Here is a 19,308-nt window from a genome sequence, read left to right on the forward strand (position 1 = left end):
ATGAAATCGCCTGTTATGTTTTGAAATCCCTTTTTGCCTGGAGTTTTTCTATATATAAACGAGTGTTCTGTAATTAAGTTTACTCAGTTGCTTTCATCCTGCCTTTGAGCCACAACGTTCTCTGGGCTCGTCACATTGGTGACCCTGGAGTGACTCTCGCTCCTCCCGCCTTCCACCCCCTCTCGCCCCCCGTCATTGGTACTATGGAAGACTGCACGGAGGTTGGCGCTGTCCTAGTGAATCTTTTGTCGTTTGCCAGTGGAGAGGCGTTTGCTTTGTTTCAGCGTGTAGAAGTCCAGTTTCGCATCAAGGGCGTAACTCGCTTAGCCATCAAAGCAGATTATGTTCTCGCTGTGATACCCAAGGACACATTCCCAGAAATATCCGTTGGCTTTATGAACATGGTGACACGCCAATAGTGTATGACGCCCTCAAAACATACCTCCTGCAGCAGTATTAGCCATCGCCAGCAGCCCATATAGCAAAGCCTTTTCATCTTTCTCAACAACCGTTGGGGGACCAACTGGCTTCGCTCGCCCTCAGGGAATTGACCAGTATCTCTCGCCTGCAACCTGCCGCATATGGCTCTTCTCGTGAGGTGACCTTAATTTTTGCTCTTTGGATACGCCCTTTAACCGAAACTGTACGCGCTGCAATACCCGGTGTCGATAGTTTACCTGTAAAGGAGTTGATGACCAAAGCCGACGCCCTTATGGACAGCCACTTCATGACCTTCAAGACCTCCATCAACGCATCCACTCCTGACAAAGAGGACGACTATTCAACATCAACTGAAGCTGATATGATTGCTCTAGGACATATACGCCTACCCTGTGACGTGCCGAAGCGGCGACAAACCCACCCACCACCCACCATTCGCTCACTCCCCAACCAACGCCTTTTACAGCAACTTACTGCCTCCCATCGGCCGCAGTTTTCTTACTACCACAACAGATTTGGGACAGCCGCGAAGAAATGTGCCAAAGATTATTTGTGGCCAAAAAACGTGTAAGTAGGCCATCGCTCGTGGTGGTGGCCTCCCGTTTTTCTAATCTATTCTTTTTACACGATGTAAGAACAGGCGTACGATTTTTGGTAGACACGGGTGCTTGTCGTTCTCTTTTGACAGGGGAACTCTTCCAGACACAACATAGTCTGTCTATGTCTGCCGACGTCCGCCTGGTAGCTGGCAACGGATCTGCGATACCCACCTATGGTAACGAGAACTTCGGATTATCGTTTTGAAAAGGTAAATTTAATTGGAAGTTTCTCGTTGCAGAGGTCACATTGCCAATCCTCGGTGCTGATTTCCTCTCTCATTTCCACCTTCTGGTCGATGTCGCCCAACGACGATTGGTCAACGCAGACTCGTACTTGTCAACACCTCTTCAACCCACCCCCTTCGACATTGCTCTCCACATCAGCGCACCAAACTTCACCAAACGCCCACGGCTCCTGCCAAGCACGGTATTTATCACCATATCAAGACAACGGGACCCCCCGTCTTCGCAAAATTCAGACGTCTGGCACTGGAACTAATGGTAGCCACCAAACGGACGTTTGCCGAAATGGAGGAAATGGGCCTTTGCCGAAAGGCCTCCAGCCCATGGTCATCACTTTTACATATCGTTCTGAAGAAAGACGGCTTCCTTCGTCCATGTGGGGATTACAGGAGCCTAAACATGCAAACAGAACCGGATCACTACCCCCTCCCAAACAGCACCGACGTGACCTCCTACCTGCACAAAGCGATGGTTTTCTCCACGCTCAACCTCCTGAAGGGCTATTATCAGGTGCCTATGAACCCAGAAGACATCCCCAAGACCCCCATCACCACTCTGTTTGGTATGTACACCTTCAATTACTCCTGTTTTGGCTTTCGTAACGCTGTGGCTACTTTTCCCCGTCTCATGGATGGCATCTTAGGGGACCTCCCCTTCTGTGTATGTTATGTGGAAGATATACTAGTGTTCTCTCCCTCAAAAGAGGAACACATCCATCACCTGCTCATCATACTCGACCGCCTGTAACAAAACGGATTTGTAGTCTGATACGATAAGTGTACCTTTGGCGCCAACAAAGTATCATTCTTAGGGCACCGCATCACGTCGGAGGGAGTCCATTCACTCCCAGAGAAGGTAGCAGCCATTCAGGAGACATCCACACCTTCGACCGTGAAAGCTCGGAAGGAATTCTTGGGCATGATCAACTATTATCACCGTCTTCTGCCTGCCCTTGCCGCAACTTTTGCTCCACTCTACGACTCCCTCAAAGGCAAGCCAAAGAACCTGAAGTGGGGTCACCTTCAAGAAGTGGCCTTCTGCAATGCAAAGAAGGCCCTATCAACCGCTGCAGCTCTCACTTATCCTATCCTACAGGCCCCTCTCCCTCTCTCCACTGATGTCCAAGGCAGAATTGGATTATTTTACCTTCAATCAAGAATTACTGATGGTGCACTTGGCTGTCCGTCACTTTCGCCATTTCTTAAAAGGTACGTCCTTCGTCATTCCCACAGACCACAGGCCTCTGGTGCACACCTTCACTCGACAGTCTGACTCCTGGTCTGCCCGTCAACGCCGACATCTCTCCGCCGGTGCTGATTTTAATTGCACCCTTCAATACATCCCTGGAAAATAAATCCCATTGCTGATGCCCTATCAAAAAACAAGTTGGCTGCCGTTCAATTGGGATTGAAATACAACGCCTTGGCTGTAGCCCAACGACAGAATCCAGAGTATCAAGCATGTAGGACATCCTGCACATCCCTCCGTTGGGAAGACATCCCCCTCCGCGACTCCAACACCACCTTCCTCTGTGACGTCAGTACTGGTAGACCGCAGTTTTGGATTCCTCCCTTGAGCCGACAAGTGTTTATTTTCATTCACGGCCTTTCACATCCCTCGTGCCATTCTACTGCACAGCTGCTGAAGATGAAGTTCATTTGGCACGGCATTTTTAAGGATGCTACAGAATGGGTCTGCGCCAGTACTTCTTGCCAAACTTCCAAAGTACATCGACACACGGATTCAGGAGTGGGCACCTTTCCTGAACCTCAGCGATGTTTTGCCAACATCACATTGATCGTCTAAAACCTTCTTACCTCCTGCCAGAAGACCCGCCTACAGATCGCCTCTCTAAATCAGGGCGCCCTATTTAACATGTACAGTATGACATTTTTAAGTGGTAGCCATGTACTGTGTATCATACAATCGTACATAGTAACGACATTTCATTTTCTTTATATATTATACTTGTAACTTCGCTCTCTCCTCGCAACGATAAGAACCTGAAATGACATGTCTGATTTTTTCACCGTTAACTGTTAATCGGTCAGCTTTTCAGTTGAACATGAAATTGCATGTTATGTTTTTTATGCCCTTTTTGCGTGGAGTTTATCTATATATAAACAAGTGTTCTTTAATAAAGTTTACTCAGTTGCTTTCATCCTGCCTTTGAGTCACAACCTTCTCCCGGCTCGTCTTATCTCTCTCTCTCTCTCTCTCTCTCTCTCTCTCTCTCTCTCTCTGTATATATATATATATATATATATATATATATATACAGTACGCATGCACACATGACTTTATATATATATATATATATATATATATGTATATATATATATCTATATATATATATATATATAGTCATATTTATATATATATATATATATATATATATTTATATATATGTGTGTGTGTGTTTGTGTGTATATAATATATATATATATATTATATATATATATATATATGCGCAAGTATATTTAAGATGAGGTTGCTAGCACTATGGAAATTATCCAGGTTATGCATACATTGACCCTCTACAGGCCGATTGTCATATTTTTTTTTTCTTTTATCTATTTTTATCAACAATGGGTAGTTCGATGAAACGGTCCTTCAACTTTTCTTCTTATTTGAGAATCCGACTTTTGGTTTTTCTTGGCCATATGCCATCTGAGTGCCAGTATATAAGAAAACTTTTAATTGCATTCTTAAACTGCTAGGTTTCCTCCCATTTTTCGTTTTTTTTGATGAACATAATATATATTGTAGAGTTTTTATTTTTAGATACTGTAGCTAATGATAACAATACACCGTGATTTTAAATAGGAATTCTTCATTCAAATATACTGTTCTCTGAATTATTTCAGTAAAATACCGGCGACCGTAATTTCTTCCCCACTTTGTTATTATGTTTTAGGGTTGGTCACTGTAATATCGCTACTTTTGGCATCAATATATCCGTTTTTAAAACAGTAAATGCCTGGCAAGATTTATTCCAGGATTTTTTCCCGTTTTTTTATGCAATTTTTTAAAGTGCAGTAGTAATAGTAATAGTAATAATGAAAATGAACCACATTTGACTCTTTATCGTCTCCTACTCCAACCATGTATAATCTTTTAATTAATTCCAGATCTAAAGTAACCTTGTCATTAAACTGAATTTAAACTATAGCATTATGCAAATCACTTCAATTATTGACAAATACATTATTCTTTTAAACACTCCCGTCCCTCAAAGGGACTTTTAAACGGATTGACAACCTATATTTGGAAATCCTGAAAGCGGATACATTTTAATATGAAGCGTCATTCGTTTAACGTCAGGCAAAAGCCTTATTAGTATTCCAAAACACTCGACTGGTCTCTTTTGTGACTCAAATTGTCCAGTAAATTCGAAAATATCATTCTTCTAAATTACCGCTTGTCAGCCTACCTCAACCCTAGCTATTTTGCTTCAAATATATACTCCGTCTCATTCTATGTTTCTATTTAGATATTTTCTTTGTGGTCATTTTCATCAGCGTGTATTATTTCAAGAACGCGTAAACCAAACGACGTAAAGAAATAAATCCTTTTTACTCTAGAACCCATTTACAGGGTCCTTTAGGAACTTAGAGTTTAGAGAAATATTGAAAAAAAGCAAATCAGACAGTGGTTAGGTTAAGTTAAATTTGCAAATTAAATAACATGAAATTTAATATAAAAAATCAGACGATACATCAGTTTAGTGAGATCAGTATTACTCTATGGACAGGGAGTCATTGTATGACTATGAAACAATTTCCAGTAGATTTAGATTTGACAAACAAAATCATCAGAAGAAATATTAGGAGTGAATGGCAGCACAGGATTAAAATGAAATTATAAGGGAGATTTCTCGACTGCCATATGTGGATGTAGATCATGATGAGGGGTAGATAGAGATGGTTTGGGCATTGCTCTTCTACGCACTCCCTAAGAAAAGATTAGTTCATCAAACGTTTAGCTAGGCTCCATAAAGCACTAGAAGAGTTGGAAGACCCAGACCTACGTGTCTGAGGACTATGAAGTATGAAGTAGGACATGATGGAATAGAGAAGTATGGAATTAAAAGTTCAAGATAGAGACGACTGGCGAAATCTAATCGATGCCCTTTGCGTTAATAGGCTTGGGAGCAGATGTTGATTAAAAATCTCTCCTGCAAGGTTATATACTGTACAAATAAAACTTACTTGTCAAATAATTATCGAAAAATCCGGCTACATAAAGAGTCTTATATAAAATATCTTGGATTATTAGGATTACTTGAGAACCAGCCTACCAAAGAGTTTTGAATTTTAAATGGAGAATAAAAAATCTGTTGATTAAGATATGATGGAGATATAACAAGACCATGTGTTGGCCACGACTCGTAAACCTTTTTCTGCATTACATTTTGTGGAAGTAAAGTTTGTTATGATTTTACGGTTGCCGTTGATTAACATGAAAAGAAACCTCGATTTCTGCTAGGGAGTTTATCAATTTTAGGGCCATGCATTATTAATCTCAGGTAATGTAATAATTTCAATTTAATGGTGCATAATGTAATGCCCAAAAAATATCCGATCGTTGTAAAAATTCTGAAAAAAAAATTGACTATCGAAAGAAAATGAATCTTTTTATTTTTTTAATCATTCTTATACTACGATAATTTGTTTCAACATGTGATGTAAAATCTAAATAAAAAAGAAAGACTTTGTTCCAGTTGGGATACTGAGTGCATCGTTGCGATATTTAAATACGTTACGTGATCACTGGTCTGCAGTATTTAAGCAAGCGCTCTCTCTCTCTCTTCCTCTCTCTCTCTCTCTCTCTCTCTCTCTCTCTCTCTCTCTCCATAATGATATCCTTGCTAGCTTACCCTCCTGAGGGAGTATCATCCTTATGATAAAGCCATCAAATATTCAGTGGCTTAATATGAAATTCATATGTTGGCGTTTACTTTTGAGCCGGTTTATTTTACATGCTATTATATGTTACCATATTAAACAAAATATGTTTCTCTTATCAATTTGTAACGAATGTAATCATAGAATTTATTGGTGTTTATATTTTATCAAACTAGAATGAAAACTTTGTTTTCATTTTTATTTAAAGTTTTTAATGTAATTCTCAGTCAAACAGGATTTTTGACCGAATGTTGGAATCCATAAAAGGGACTCTCTGTCTAACTCCTATCTCAATCGGAATTTCATTACTATCTATAGTTTTACGATTTCTGTACTTTTTAGATATTTAAATCTCTCCTTAAAGGGCTTTCATTACTGTTGATGTATCTATCTATCTCTCTCTCTCTCTCTCTCTCTCTCTCCTCTCTCTCTCTCTCTCTATATATATATTATATATATATATATGTATGTATGTATGTATATATGTATATCTATATACATAGATAGATAAATAGATAGATAAATGGATATATCTGTGTGTACATATATATATATATATATATATATATATATATATTTATGACAATTCATCACAACTTATATGTAAATCAATTTACTAACAAAGGTCCTGTTAATGACTCAAATGTATTTCATTATGTTTTAGTGCTCTGCAACTGTGTACCAAATTTTATCATTAGATTCAGATCTAAAAACAGTTACTGGCAACTCAAACCTTATGCTCATCTGTAACTTTTATTGATGAGGAAATAAGTAGATTTTACAATGGAAGATTTATAATTGGCTATATGTTGAATTTATAGGGACAATGTGTAAAAGCTATTGCTTAAACGCATTTTGAATTTTGGTCACATGAAACATTTTCTTTTTAAATCATTCGGTCACCTAAGAGAAATTTGTATTGAAAATTTATTGCATTGGTTCAGATATAACTCTTAAACGTAAACTAACTAACATGATTAAATTATTGCTTCGCTGCATTATTATTTATCAAAATGATGAATTATTCAGGCTTTGAAAATTTAATTTGATTTTTTCTTAATAATGTCTCAAAGGTGACATCGGTATATGCGTTGTCGTATTGAGCTGGTCAAGGCACCCTCTCACAGAATTATTATTATTATTATTATTATTATTATTATTATTATTATTATTATTATTATTATTATTATTATTATTATTACTTAAAATAGTCTTCGTAAATTAAACAATATATTTGTGTGGGAGAGCTCAAAGCCAAAATGTGACTAAGATAACATCTCTGGAATTTTTTTTAAGAAATTACCTGAATGGTTGATTAAAGTAATTTATACCAAAGGATCTCATACAAAATATGAAATGCCTCCTGCGTCAGTAGGAAAGATAATCATCAAGCGTTAACTTTCACAGCTCTGTTTCCAATAATTCTAGTCAATAGCTTCGAGATTTAATTTTGAGACATGCATGGTACAAATAGTTGAAATTAGCTTCGCTACATGACTTTTGTAACTGGGCCGAATCTTATTTATATTTGGTGACATGCTTTATGCAATGCTACTCATTTCTGTGACATACCTTATACAATGCCATAGTAAGCATTTATTCAGAAAATCCAATTTTGGAAACCTTATAGTATAAGCAATGAAAAAAACATTATTTTGATTTTTTCTGAGACCATATGGCCGCCATCTTATATTTTACAAACTGGCTGCCATAAACAATGTTTTTTATCAATATCCATGCTTTTAAATAAACTAGTGCTTCTATTTTGACATCAGAACTAAATATTCACAGCCAAGTATTTCAATGTTCATAGTTGGAGAGGTTTTTATACATATGTTTCAGCAGTTCATGTAAATAACTACTGATTTCTTTTGGAAAATGGTCATTAGGCCACACTAAGCACCAACCAAAAGGGCATGTTTATCTCAAGGTCTGTTTATCGCAATGGGTATGTATTGCGTATGTTGAATAGTTCACTGTTCCCTACATGTAAGTTGGTCGTGGTTGTATTATAATGGATTTTTTTTTTTGTTTGTTCTAATCATGAGTGACAAGCCACAAACTGCTAATGAAGCTACTTGTCAAGTTCATGAGTCTATCAACTGGAAGTAGTGCAAGGTGTGCCAGTTTGATGCTGAAAAGGAAGAGTTAGTGCAACATACCCAGAATAGATTCCTACCAGTGTGTTCGATATAATAGAAGAGAGGGTCATTGTGCATATGTTGAGGTCCAAAGCCAACTGCAAAGCTAATTAAAGAACTCACACTTTACAAATCAGGCAATCTTAACATCGTACCTGTTATGCAAATACAACTAACAGAGACAAAATCCGAGGTGCCCGAGACCTTCATTCACATGCATTTGCTACAAACAGCCACAATACCAAGAAAACGTGGAGAGAAGAGAAAGAACTGATATGGACACATCAGGCTCATCAATATCATTCAGATGGTCCTGTACATGTCTGCTGGACAAGAAATAATGTCTCTTATGTCAGAAAAGTTATGAGGAACCACTCTGCCAGGTAAGAACAGCCAGCGCTGTGAAATCTCTTAATGGAGCTGTTGAAAGAGCCAATAATGACCTACTGAAAACGTACATTGCACTAGGGTGTATGTAATTGATATTCAGTACCACAAAACCTAATGGACACCGTATGTTTTCTATGGACAGCGTGAAGCCAGCACAACTAAAAGCAGTACAAACCACAAAGAAACATGCTTTGATGACCTCCAAACAGAACCAGGCATACCAAACTATGGAAGATATCAAAGCCAGAGGAAATTTGGAAAATCGCATACTTACATACATTAGAAAGAGGCTGAAAGAAAAGATCCTCAATGCCTTGCTACACATGAAGTATGGTTTTCAAAGGATTCAAACGAAGCCAACAATTCTCTTCACTTTTTCATAGAGATATGTGATGAAACCGAGGTTCATTCTGTGATTGAGAGCCAAGATGTTAAACAGGAAATCATGCACACAATCTACAGAGAAGCACAGGTGATAAGGAAAGGTATCCCCAGCTTTACCAAAATAGACAAGGAAGGATACAAGAACCATACAAGTCACCAGTGACATCCATAAGGATCGGACTGAACTGTATAGCACTATCTGCTGGATCATGATAAGACCTGTGGACAATGGGGAATCTCAAATGACCACCAATGTTTTTGACAGGATAGAACTCATGGTGAGTCAGAACATCATTTATGGGTTCAAATCCAAGCAACAGTTCAACTTCAAGACAAAACGAGAACCAGCTACATTCAAGCTACCTTATGCATGTGAAAATCTACCAACTCTTGGTCAGGCTCTGGCTGTTTATCCCCTCACCTGGAACAAAATGATGATGGAACTCTTAATTACACATGACTAATGTATCCAGTATGCCTATGCCTTTCTAACTGAAGCACGTATGGCCAATGCTGTTGTATAAAACCCACGAGAGTTCCAAGGTCTTGTTGTGTTCTTCGCAGTAGATAGCTATCTAGTAGCAAAGACTCTAAAGTACAATAGTACAACATACATTTTGGTCATCACCTCTTCTTCAGGGCATACCAAGAGCAACAAAGACTTCCTATTCCAGAACAATAATCATCAAGCAGATACGCTGTTATCTACCGCGCTGTCTTGGCATCACAGCGAAACCTAATGGGTGCTCATATGGATTTCTTCTCCTCAGACACAGATGTCCTTGTGCTAATCATAGCAAACTATAACACATCCATTTTCATATCCTCTGGGGTTATGCGGCTAAAACCAATATGGAGAGGCATAGGGGTATATGAGCAAAGTCTTTGTCAGTATTCACTAGCACTGAAAACACAGGACGATTCTTTCTCATAGGCAAAACAACCAGCTTGCAACTCTACATAAGGGCAGACAGAGATGTAATCAGTTTTATGCAGATGCTTTCAAAAGAGGCAGAAGTGACCGAAACTATGTTGGGCACTCTTGGCTAGCTTCGTCTGTGCAGCCAACTCACTCAAAGGTATATACGGCAAGACCATACTACGAAGTCATTTATTATACAAGCATATGGCAGAAAGTAACAAGCAACCTCCTCCCCCTGGAGCTCTGAGACAAGATGTCCTGATAGTCCATATTCAAGCCAGACAGTGGGAATATGCCAGCATTGATCAGCAGGATCCCCAGTTGTATCGCCTGCAGAATGGCTATCACAAATAGTTCGATGGATATGTGGAAGCAACCATGACAGATGCCCTTCCTGCTCCAAAGGCCGTCATTAAGATGTTTAGCTGTAAATACAAAACAATGTTCTTCAACCAGATGTTCTTGTAGAGAACAGAACTTACGTTTCACCGCTATTAACCAGTTCGGCAGTGAGTATCAGAATGATGACATACAGACCAAGTATGAAACTGTTAAGACTATGTGGCTGCCTAAAAGATTAAACACGTCAGTCATGAGGAGCCTATTCGTTCTTAATGGACACTAACTTAATGGAATGATCATTTCTGATCTCTTTAAAACCACTCATCCAAACAGAATGATGCAGTCAAATAAGTTTGTGGTCAAATCTACATTATTTATTTTGATACTTTTTGATTTCTTGGCCCTGAAAATTATGGTTTAGCTGTCAAAATCTTATTTCTAGGTAATTCGGAAGGTAGGATATTAACGAGAACTTTTCATCTAAGACATTTTGCTAATTCAATATGGTGGTCATTAATGTACGGGGGGAAAATGGAAACATTGCTTGTTTTTCATTAATCCTTACAAAATAAAGTTTCCAAAAATGTATAGTTTTGATACACTCAAAGAAATTCGGCATAGAGACTGATATATATATATATATATATATACATATATATATATATATATATATGTATATATATATAAATATATATATATATATATATATATAATATATATATATATATATATATGTATATATATATATATATATATATCATACAGTATTGTTACAGCATTCTTGCAGTTTGCTAAGAGCACGTGAAGAAATCACATTATTATTATTATTATTATTATTATTATTATTATTATTATTATTATTATTATTATTATTATTATTATTATTATTATTATTGGCCAATCTACAACCCTAGTTGGAAAACCAAGATGCTATACGACCAAGGGCTCCAATAGGAAAATATCACATTACATATTACCTCTGCTTAGAAAGTAGATGAATAAGTGTTACTTCTGTTATATTCACAAGTTTGGCTGCATGTACTGTAGTTACCAGCTATTTATACCATATGAAAATATTAATGAAACGTTAAGTAGACAGTTGGCTCATTTTTGTAGAATACCGTACATATATATATATATATATATATATACATATATATATATATATATATATACATATACATATATACATATATATATATATATATATATATATAATTGTGTGTGTGTTAACACATATTATGTCCTTCTTTTATCAAGGTTTGAGAAAAGAGACTGTCTTCAATCGCTGTGTAATTATCCCAGGATGATCCCCTTTCAAAAGAATCAACATATTGCCGAAAAAATACACATCTATACATACAAGCATGAATATTCATGCATGCTTATGCTATTAGAAAAAAATCTTTCTTTAATCAGACTGTTTAAAAAAAAATTCAGAGCCTTGAATTATCTTAAACTGCTTGCTTCAAAGTTATATTACAAAAATTTATTATATTTGAGCTTATTGGATTCTTACAATTAATCGAATCACGTTTTAAATTGGTTTTACTTATTCCCACCGTCTCCTTAATATTTCACCAAGACTTAGTGTTGTTATGAGATACACGCTTGTTTCTATACTCCAGCTTTTAATATCCATTCGTACGCTTTGCCTAGTTAATTAGTCAGGTTATTATTTTTAGTTTATTATTTATAAAAACAGTTTTTACAAACATTACTGCTTGACCCAAATCTATTATGCTTCTGTTTCTTTTGATTTAATGTTATGTGCTAAGTCTGTGCTCCCTTACTCTCCTTTATATAAGGGTTCGTACGTTGTTGCGTAAGTCAGAGTTATTTTTCTCCCTTTTGTCATTTGTTTGTACCCTTGCATCGTCTGACATTTTTATTTTATTTTCGGCGATTGTCTTGATTCAGCGAATCCTGTATCAGCGTATGTATTGTTTGCAGGTGCTTTTTTTTTCTTTTTTTTTTTTTTTTTGAAGAATGTTAGAAAGGATTACATGCGAGTTTGATGTATTGTGTCCCAAATTCACCTCGTGACACATACAACGGAAATAGCTGTTGTTCAGGTCTCTCATTTATTCAACTTGACTGATGTACAATTTTCTGGTTTACAAAAATGCTTGCATGAGTTCGCACTCAAAAATGTTATTTTGCAAGTAAAGAAGATGGTTGGAAGAAAATTCAAATCCTGGAAAGCAGAAATGGCATGAATAACTCCATTTATATTCTTGTAAAAACATCATATTTAATTTTTCCAACCTGATGTTAGAAGATATATTTTATGAAATATTTACTGGAGTTTGATTTTCCCGCGTATACAACAGAACATGCAGCCGTTTCTAGTCTACTACAGGATAAAGTCTTCAGACATGTCAATTCATGTCGGGGTTTTGACCAGTGCGTATTGGTCATGGTAAAAGATTTTCCTCTGATCGTTGACAGCAAAGCAACACTGTATGGGTGACCCTGACTAGTACAGCTTTGCTGATCATGACGATACGCAAACCCATTTACCACATTAAGTTATTTCCACCCAGAAAGGGATATATATATATATATATATACATACATACATACATATATATATATATATATATGTACAAATATGTATATATATATATATATACATACATACATATATATATATATATATATATATATATGTGTACAAATATGTATATATATATATATATATGTATATATATATATATATATATATACATATATGTATATATATATATATATATGTGTGTGTGTGTGTGTGTGTGTCTGTGTGTCTGTGTATGTATGTCTGTGTGTGTACTAGATACATATATAGATAGATACCTAAATATGTATACAGTATATATTTACATATACTTATTAATCTGTTTATTGCTATATGTTTCCTATATTTTTAAGCAATGAAGAAAGATGGAAGGAATCCTGGAAGAGCAAAACCCTCAGTGACGTTGTCAAATCAGTCTAGCTCTGAAAGCTTGATACATTTGCATTTAATATACATAGCGGCTTTCGTGAGATTCACCCGAATGGTACTGTGAAGGAAGATTTGGGCATCTTTAAAGGCTAACAATAAATCTCTTTTAAGTATCTTCAAGCTCAGTATTAACAAGAAACAACTACCTTCAGTTTTTAGTGTGATTCCACTGACCCAGAAACACCCGTCCGTAAACTGATTAGGTCCAGGGACAATTGAAATTAGAATAACTTTTCGATAAAATATTAGTTACTAAATTGATGAGAGCATATTTCAAGGTGGAAGAAAATGATCTGAAAATTGGTGACATTTGTGATAAATGTTTTGTTTATGACACTAATATTAGGCAGTGTTGTTTGGGATAGTGGTCTCTTAAAGCTCTATTGTAAAGATGGAAACACCAACTTGTTAAATTTAGGTTCTTGATAACCAAGTGCTTAACAACATAGAGGATACAAAAATTAAGTTTTGTAGACGACAGACAGCCTGACATGAGGTCGGTGTCTATAATAACACAATGGGGGTAAATCATAGATTTTCATAAATGTTGATATATGAGTGGTGAGAGAGATTAATTTTATGTGATGTAAGCACCATAACTTACATGAATATAGACAAAACAATATACATAAGTAAATAATTACTTGTACCTACAAGTAAATAATGACAATGGTGAAAGTAAACTAAAGCTTGTTTTGTTTTAGACATTTTTAAAGAAATAACTTTCACTAATCTAATAGATTGTAGTTAAATTGAAATTTATTTCTTATTAGTTGTAATTACTATTATCATTTAAGTGCGTGTCTCACGTAAACCATATGCAAACCTTGATAAATAAAAGAGAAAGATAATAGCTAAAGATAAAATTTTGCACCAAAAAATAAACACAACCATAAATACAAGTAAGCAATGGTGTTTTGTATTATGATAATCAACTTTACAAATCCTGCATGAACAGTGAAATACTTTTTCGCATATACGAAGGTAACTGTAAATCCTTCAAAAAACAACAACAAAAATATATTTTTAAGGGGGAAAATACATATCCTTGATGCTCGTAAGAGGAGCTGGCAATACACTTAAAGAAATATTTTCAAATTAAGATAACCTTTTTAGTGTGTATGATGTCAAATTAGCATTTACATAAATTATATAAAAATAGTGGTGTACGACCCGTCATAACATGACAACTAAATATTTTCATAAATATGCAAACACGCACACACAGATTCTATCTTTCCAACTCCTCTCAGTTTACTAATTACTTCCTCTTCCCTATACCCTTGACCTGGGGAGAGACCGAGTAGCCATATTTTTGGCAATGCCGCTGAGTGTGACAGCAAAGAGTATATATATATATATATATTATATATATATATATATATATATATATAATATATATACACAGTCATTTGCTCTTTATTATATAGGAGAGATGGAAAATATCCCCTGTCCAGTAATTGTAAAATATTTTTGAAGATTCTCTTCAAAATAATGCCAATAAGATTAGCAGTAAGAATCTGCCAACCCTTTTGAGAATTATGCCAATAGAAGGGGCAATAAGAACATGCTATAGATAATATATCGAGGAACCTTCTTCCGTCAATAATAAAAAGTAATACAATGGTGACATCTGGATTGAATAGGCGCAAGATATTCATGAAACCGAAATTGGGTCTCTTCTTGGTAGTCTCGCTCTCTTGATTCTGTGTTTGTTTCTGTTTGGTTGTTTGCTTATGATTGATTCTAACGAGAGAATATCGACAAAAGGTGAGAGAGAGAGAGAGGAGAGAGAGAGAGAGAGAGAGAGAGAGAGAGAGAGAGAGCAGAGAATATAAACATTGAATATATTTGGGCGTAAGTAAGGGTAGCTGATTTATCAATTTCCATCTGATGATCAACGAAGTTCCAAATTGTTTCATGAATCAAATTGAAAACGATTATCCATCGATAGCATTTGTGATACGAGTGGCCAACAAGTACCTTTTCTTCTTGTCTAGATGTTCTCCTCATGATATGACGCAATCATATGTGCGAAAGTTTCCTCTGGGGAAGCTATTGTCTAGATTTAAATTCTAGAACATATCACTAAACTACAAGATAAGATTTAAAGGAGGGCGCTGAAACGTATTTCTTAACGACATTATTCTTAATCGGCACCTTCCACGAAAGTTGGTGATTTAAATGGAGTTTCAAAGATATATTTTGAAAAAAGGAAATTTTTTTCAAGTTATTTTTAGTTTTGTTTCAAAGTAACATGTAATGTAAACCTTCAATTAAAAATATTGATTTTAGATGCAAAGAAACTAGCAAAGATTTTGCACCTCTCCAGAGTCTTTATAGAACAGAATTTTAATCAAAACCTCTTTCTTATGCGTTTCCCCAGTGCCTTCATGAACAGTGGCGTAGCTAAGGGTGGGCATAGGAGGGCACGTGCCCACCCATGAAAATCCTGTGCCCACCCAGGTGCCCACCTACTGGCCACGCCTCACGAAGGCATTTACATTGACGAAAAATATGTTCAAATATGATGAATGTATTCTCCAGCAGGAATATCCCTCTTGATTTAAAAACTCTGAGAAGTGATAGCATAATATTCATTGTATAATAAAGTGTTACCCGTTGTGCATATGTCTCATTGCAATACCTTTACTTTTTAGAGATAGATATTCATTTTCGTGATGTGTGATTCTTTGTATATCCGTAATGAAGAAGAAATGCTATTGATTATTTGCACATGAGCTCTTACAGCAATAGAATATTTTTCATTTGTGTAAACATATGTGTATATGTATTGCTGATGGCAGTGTCTTTATTAGCTGAACACCACAGGATTTGCAATGGTTGCTTACCAGAATGCATGAAATATCACACGAGGTTAGGCTGAAGATAGATAGGAGAAAGACAGAGATGATGAGAACGGAGTATGCAATGGAAGATAAAATATAATTGTAAGGAAAGGGATTAACATGGTAGAATCATTCAAGTATTTAGGAACTATGATCTTCAATGCAGGGTCTATAGAGTTACAGTTTAGAGAAAGATTGAAAAATCGGACAATGGCTAAGCTGAGTAAAATCTGGAAATCAAACCGCCTGATATTTCATATAAAAATCAGACTATACATCACTTTAGTGAAATCGGTGTTACTGTGCGGACATGATTTATGATAAGATAATGAAACAATCTCCAACAGATTCAGTATATTTGAGAACAAAGCCATTAGAAGGATATTGGGAGTTAAATGGTAGGACCGGATTAAAAATAAAACTATAAGGGATATTACTCGAGTGCCATATGTGGATGAGATCATGATGAGTGATAGATGTCGATGGTTTAGGTATGCTCTTTTTACTCCCCAAGAGAGATTAGTTCACCAAACGTTCAGCTGGTCTCCACAAGGCACGAGAAGAGTGGGAAGACCCAGGCCTACATGATTGAGGAATATGAAGCGTGGAGTAGGAGATGATGAATGGAGAAGTATTGAATTAAAAGCTCAAGATAGAGACGACTGGTGAAATCTAACCGAGGCCCTTTGCGTCAATAGGTGTAGGAGGAGATGATGATGATGATGATGATGATGATGATGATATATATATATATATATATATATATATATATATATATATATACAGTATGAGTGTGTATTTGTGAATGTTTGTAAAAACATCATCATCCTTCTTCATTAGTCCACTACAGAACAAAGGCCTCAGACATGTCCTTCCACTCATGTCTGTTTATGGTCTCCCTATGCTGGTTTATACCAGCAAATTTCCTTAGTTCATACCCATTCTGTCATTCTTACTGTCCATGTATTATAAGTCATTCTCATTATATGCCCTGTCCATGTCTTTTCTTTTTTTATGTATGTTATTAGAATAACCTTTAATATAGTTTGGTCACATATCCATGTTGCTATTTCTTCTGTCTTCTAGTGTTAATGTTATTCCCGTCATTCTTTTTTCCATAGCTCTTTGGGTTACAACTAGCTCACGTTCTAAGCCTTTAGTAAGGCTAAACGTTCCTGGTGTGTATATATATGCGTGTGTGTGTGTGTGTGTGTGTGTGTGTGTGTGTGTGTGTATGCATATTTACATATGAATATTATATGGACGAATTCTCACATATTCCAGATTCTCAATTTTTGCTGTGATGCTAACATGAATTCATACTAATCAATCAATCCGTAATTTTGTGCCAAGATATGCGTATGCTGAATTTCGCTACATTTATAATTTTTTCCCTGTTTCATCTTAATCATATTCGATTAAGTATTTTTTTTCAGCTAATTTCAGTGTGCTTACTCTTTCAAAAAAAATTTAATTTCTTATTAGATTTACTACAGCCAGCTAACCTTGACTTGACAAAAGCTGTATAATTAATTAAGATAACAGTTCAGCATGAAGAGATGCATTCTGGTCAATCTTGTTTTGATGGTTTGTGGGATGAGGTGGAGAAGAGTTCAACAGCTCTTTGTTTTAATACTTCATAGTGTAGACCATCAAGGAAACGTAGGATTTCTAAAAAATTGCATAAGTTTGTTGTTGGTGATTCTATTGGAAAACAGTCAGGACTCTCACACTTTGACTTCATTGTTAAGGATTCAGCATGAATCCACTTTTCTACCCTATTGTACCTCATATATTGTAATAAGTGAAAAACATTTCAGTCACTTAACTCAAAAAGGATGGAATTCTTATCTTTCAAGAAATTGTGTAGGCTTATTCATGTCTGTTATGCTCACACTGATAATCTCAAACATAAGACGTTACAAAAGCGTAAGTGACACTGAAAGGCCCAAATCATTGTTAGACTTCCCGTAATTTTTCAATCCATATGAGAAGACATTTCTGTAGTGTTACCTATGTCGTCAGCTTCTGCAGAGAGAAGCTTCTCTGCTCTGAAATTTATTAAGACTACTCTCATCATTGCAATGGACATTGGTAGATTGAACAATCTTACTGTGATGTCAACTGAGAGAATGAAACTTAAAAGACTAGATTTAAAGGAATTTTATAGATATGTTTAAAGAAAATCACAGGGATAAGAGAATATTGTAAAAGTGAGTCATGTTGCAGTAGTCTGTAGCTTTATCACATATAATGTAGAGCATTTTTTTTTGCATTTTGTTACTTTCAATATATATATATATATATATATATATATATATATATATATATATATATATATATATATATATATATATATATATATATATATATATATATATATATCATACATACATATATATATATATATACTCTCTCTCTCTTCTCTCTCTCTCTCTCCTCTCCTCTCTCTCTCTCCTCTCTCTCTCTCTCTCTCTCTCTCTATATATATATATATATATATATATATATATATATATATATATATATATATATATATATATATATATATATATATATATATATATATATATATATATATATATATAATTCCATTCATCCATTTATTTTTCAATCAAGATTACTATTCCATAATAGATTTATGAAAGTTATTTCTTGTATTTCTATGGTTATATTTTACCATTTCTCTACGCACATGAACTAATGCCTTTTGCATATCTCACTTTATGTTTTTCAGTTTTACATCTGTAATTCTACCATTTTTTTTTAATTAAATATGCTAATAATGTACCTGGATTTAACAGAATCGCAGATACCTGTATAATGACTGATTATCCATGCAGGGTCAAAATCCTTTTGCATATATGGGTTTGCTTCGATAGCCTAATTTCCGCCCATATTTAGCTGTGCCCCCTTGGTGCCCACCCACTGGCAAACTTCTAGCTACGCCGCTGTTCATGAACGAAACCGATTAATGTTCAAGCTTGGGTAACCATCAGAGGAACGCGTCAGCTCTCTTGGACAGAAACATGCAAATGGCTAATCTTTGGAACCGCCACAGAGAACAAACCTGCACTTTTCCACGATTCCTTCCTTTGAAACCG

At 35.6% G+C, this 19,308-nt stretch overlaps 1 protein-coding gene across 1 annotated transcript; it reads left to right on the top strand.

Annotated features, from left to right (window-relative positions):
- The first annotated feature begins 203 nt into the window (after positions 1-203).
- On the top strand, positions 204-2,555 carry LOC137642978 (uncharacterized). The gene is made up of 4 exons (XM_068375837.1): positions 204-404; positions 599-833; positions 1,130-1,216; positions 2,095-2,555. Exons 1-4 carry the CDS (start codon positions 204-206, stop codon positions 2,553-2,555), a joined length of 984 nt encoding a protein of 327 aa, XP_068231938.1.
- The last annotated feature ends 16,753 nt before the right edge of the window (positions 2,556-19,308 follow it).

The sequence above is a fragment of the Palaemon carinicauda genome, chromosome 6 (genome assembly GCF_036898095.1).
Source record: "Palaemon carinicauda isolate YSFRI2023 chromosome 6, ASM3689809v2, whole genome shotgun sequence".
NCBI classification, from domain to species: domain Eukaryota; kingdom Metazoa; phylum Arthropoda; class Malacostraca; order Decapoda; family Palaemonidae; genus Palaemon; species Palaemon carinicauda.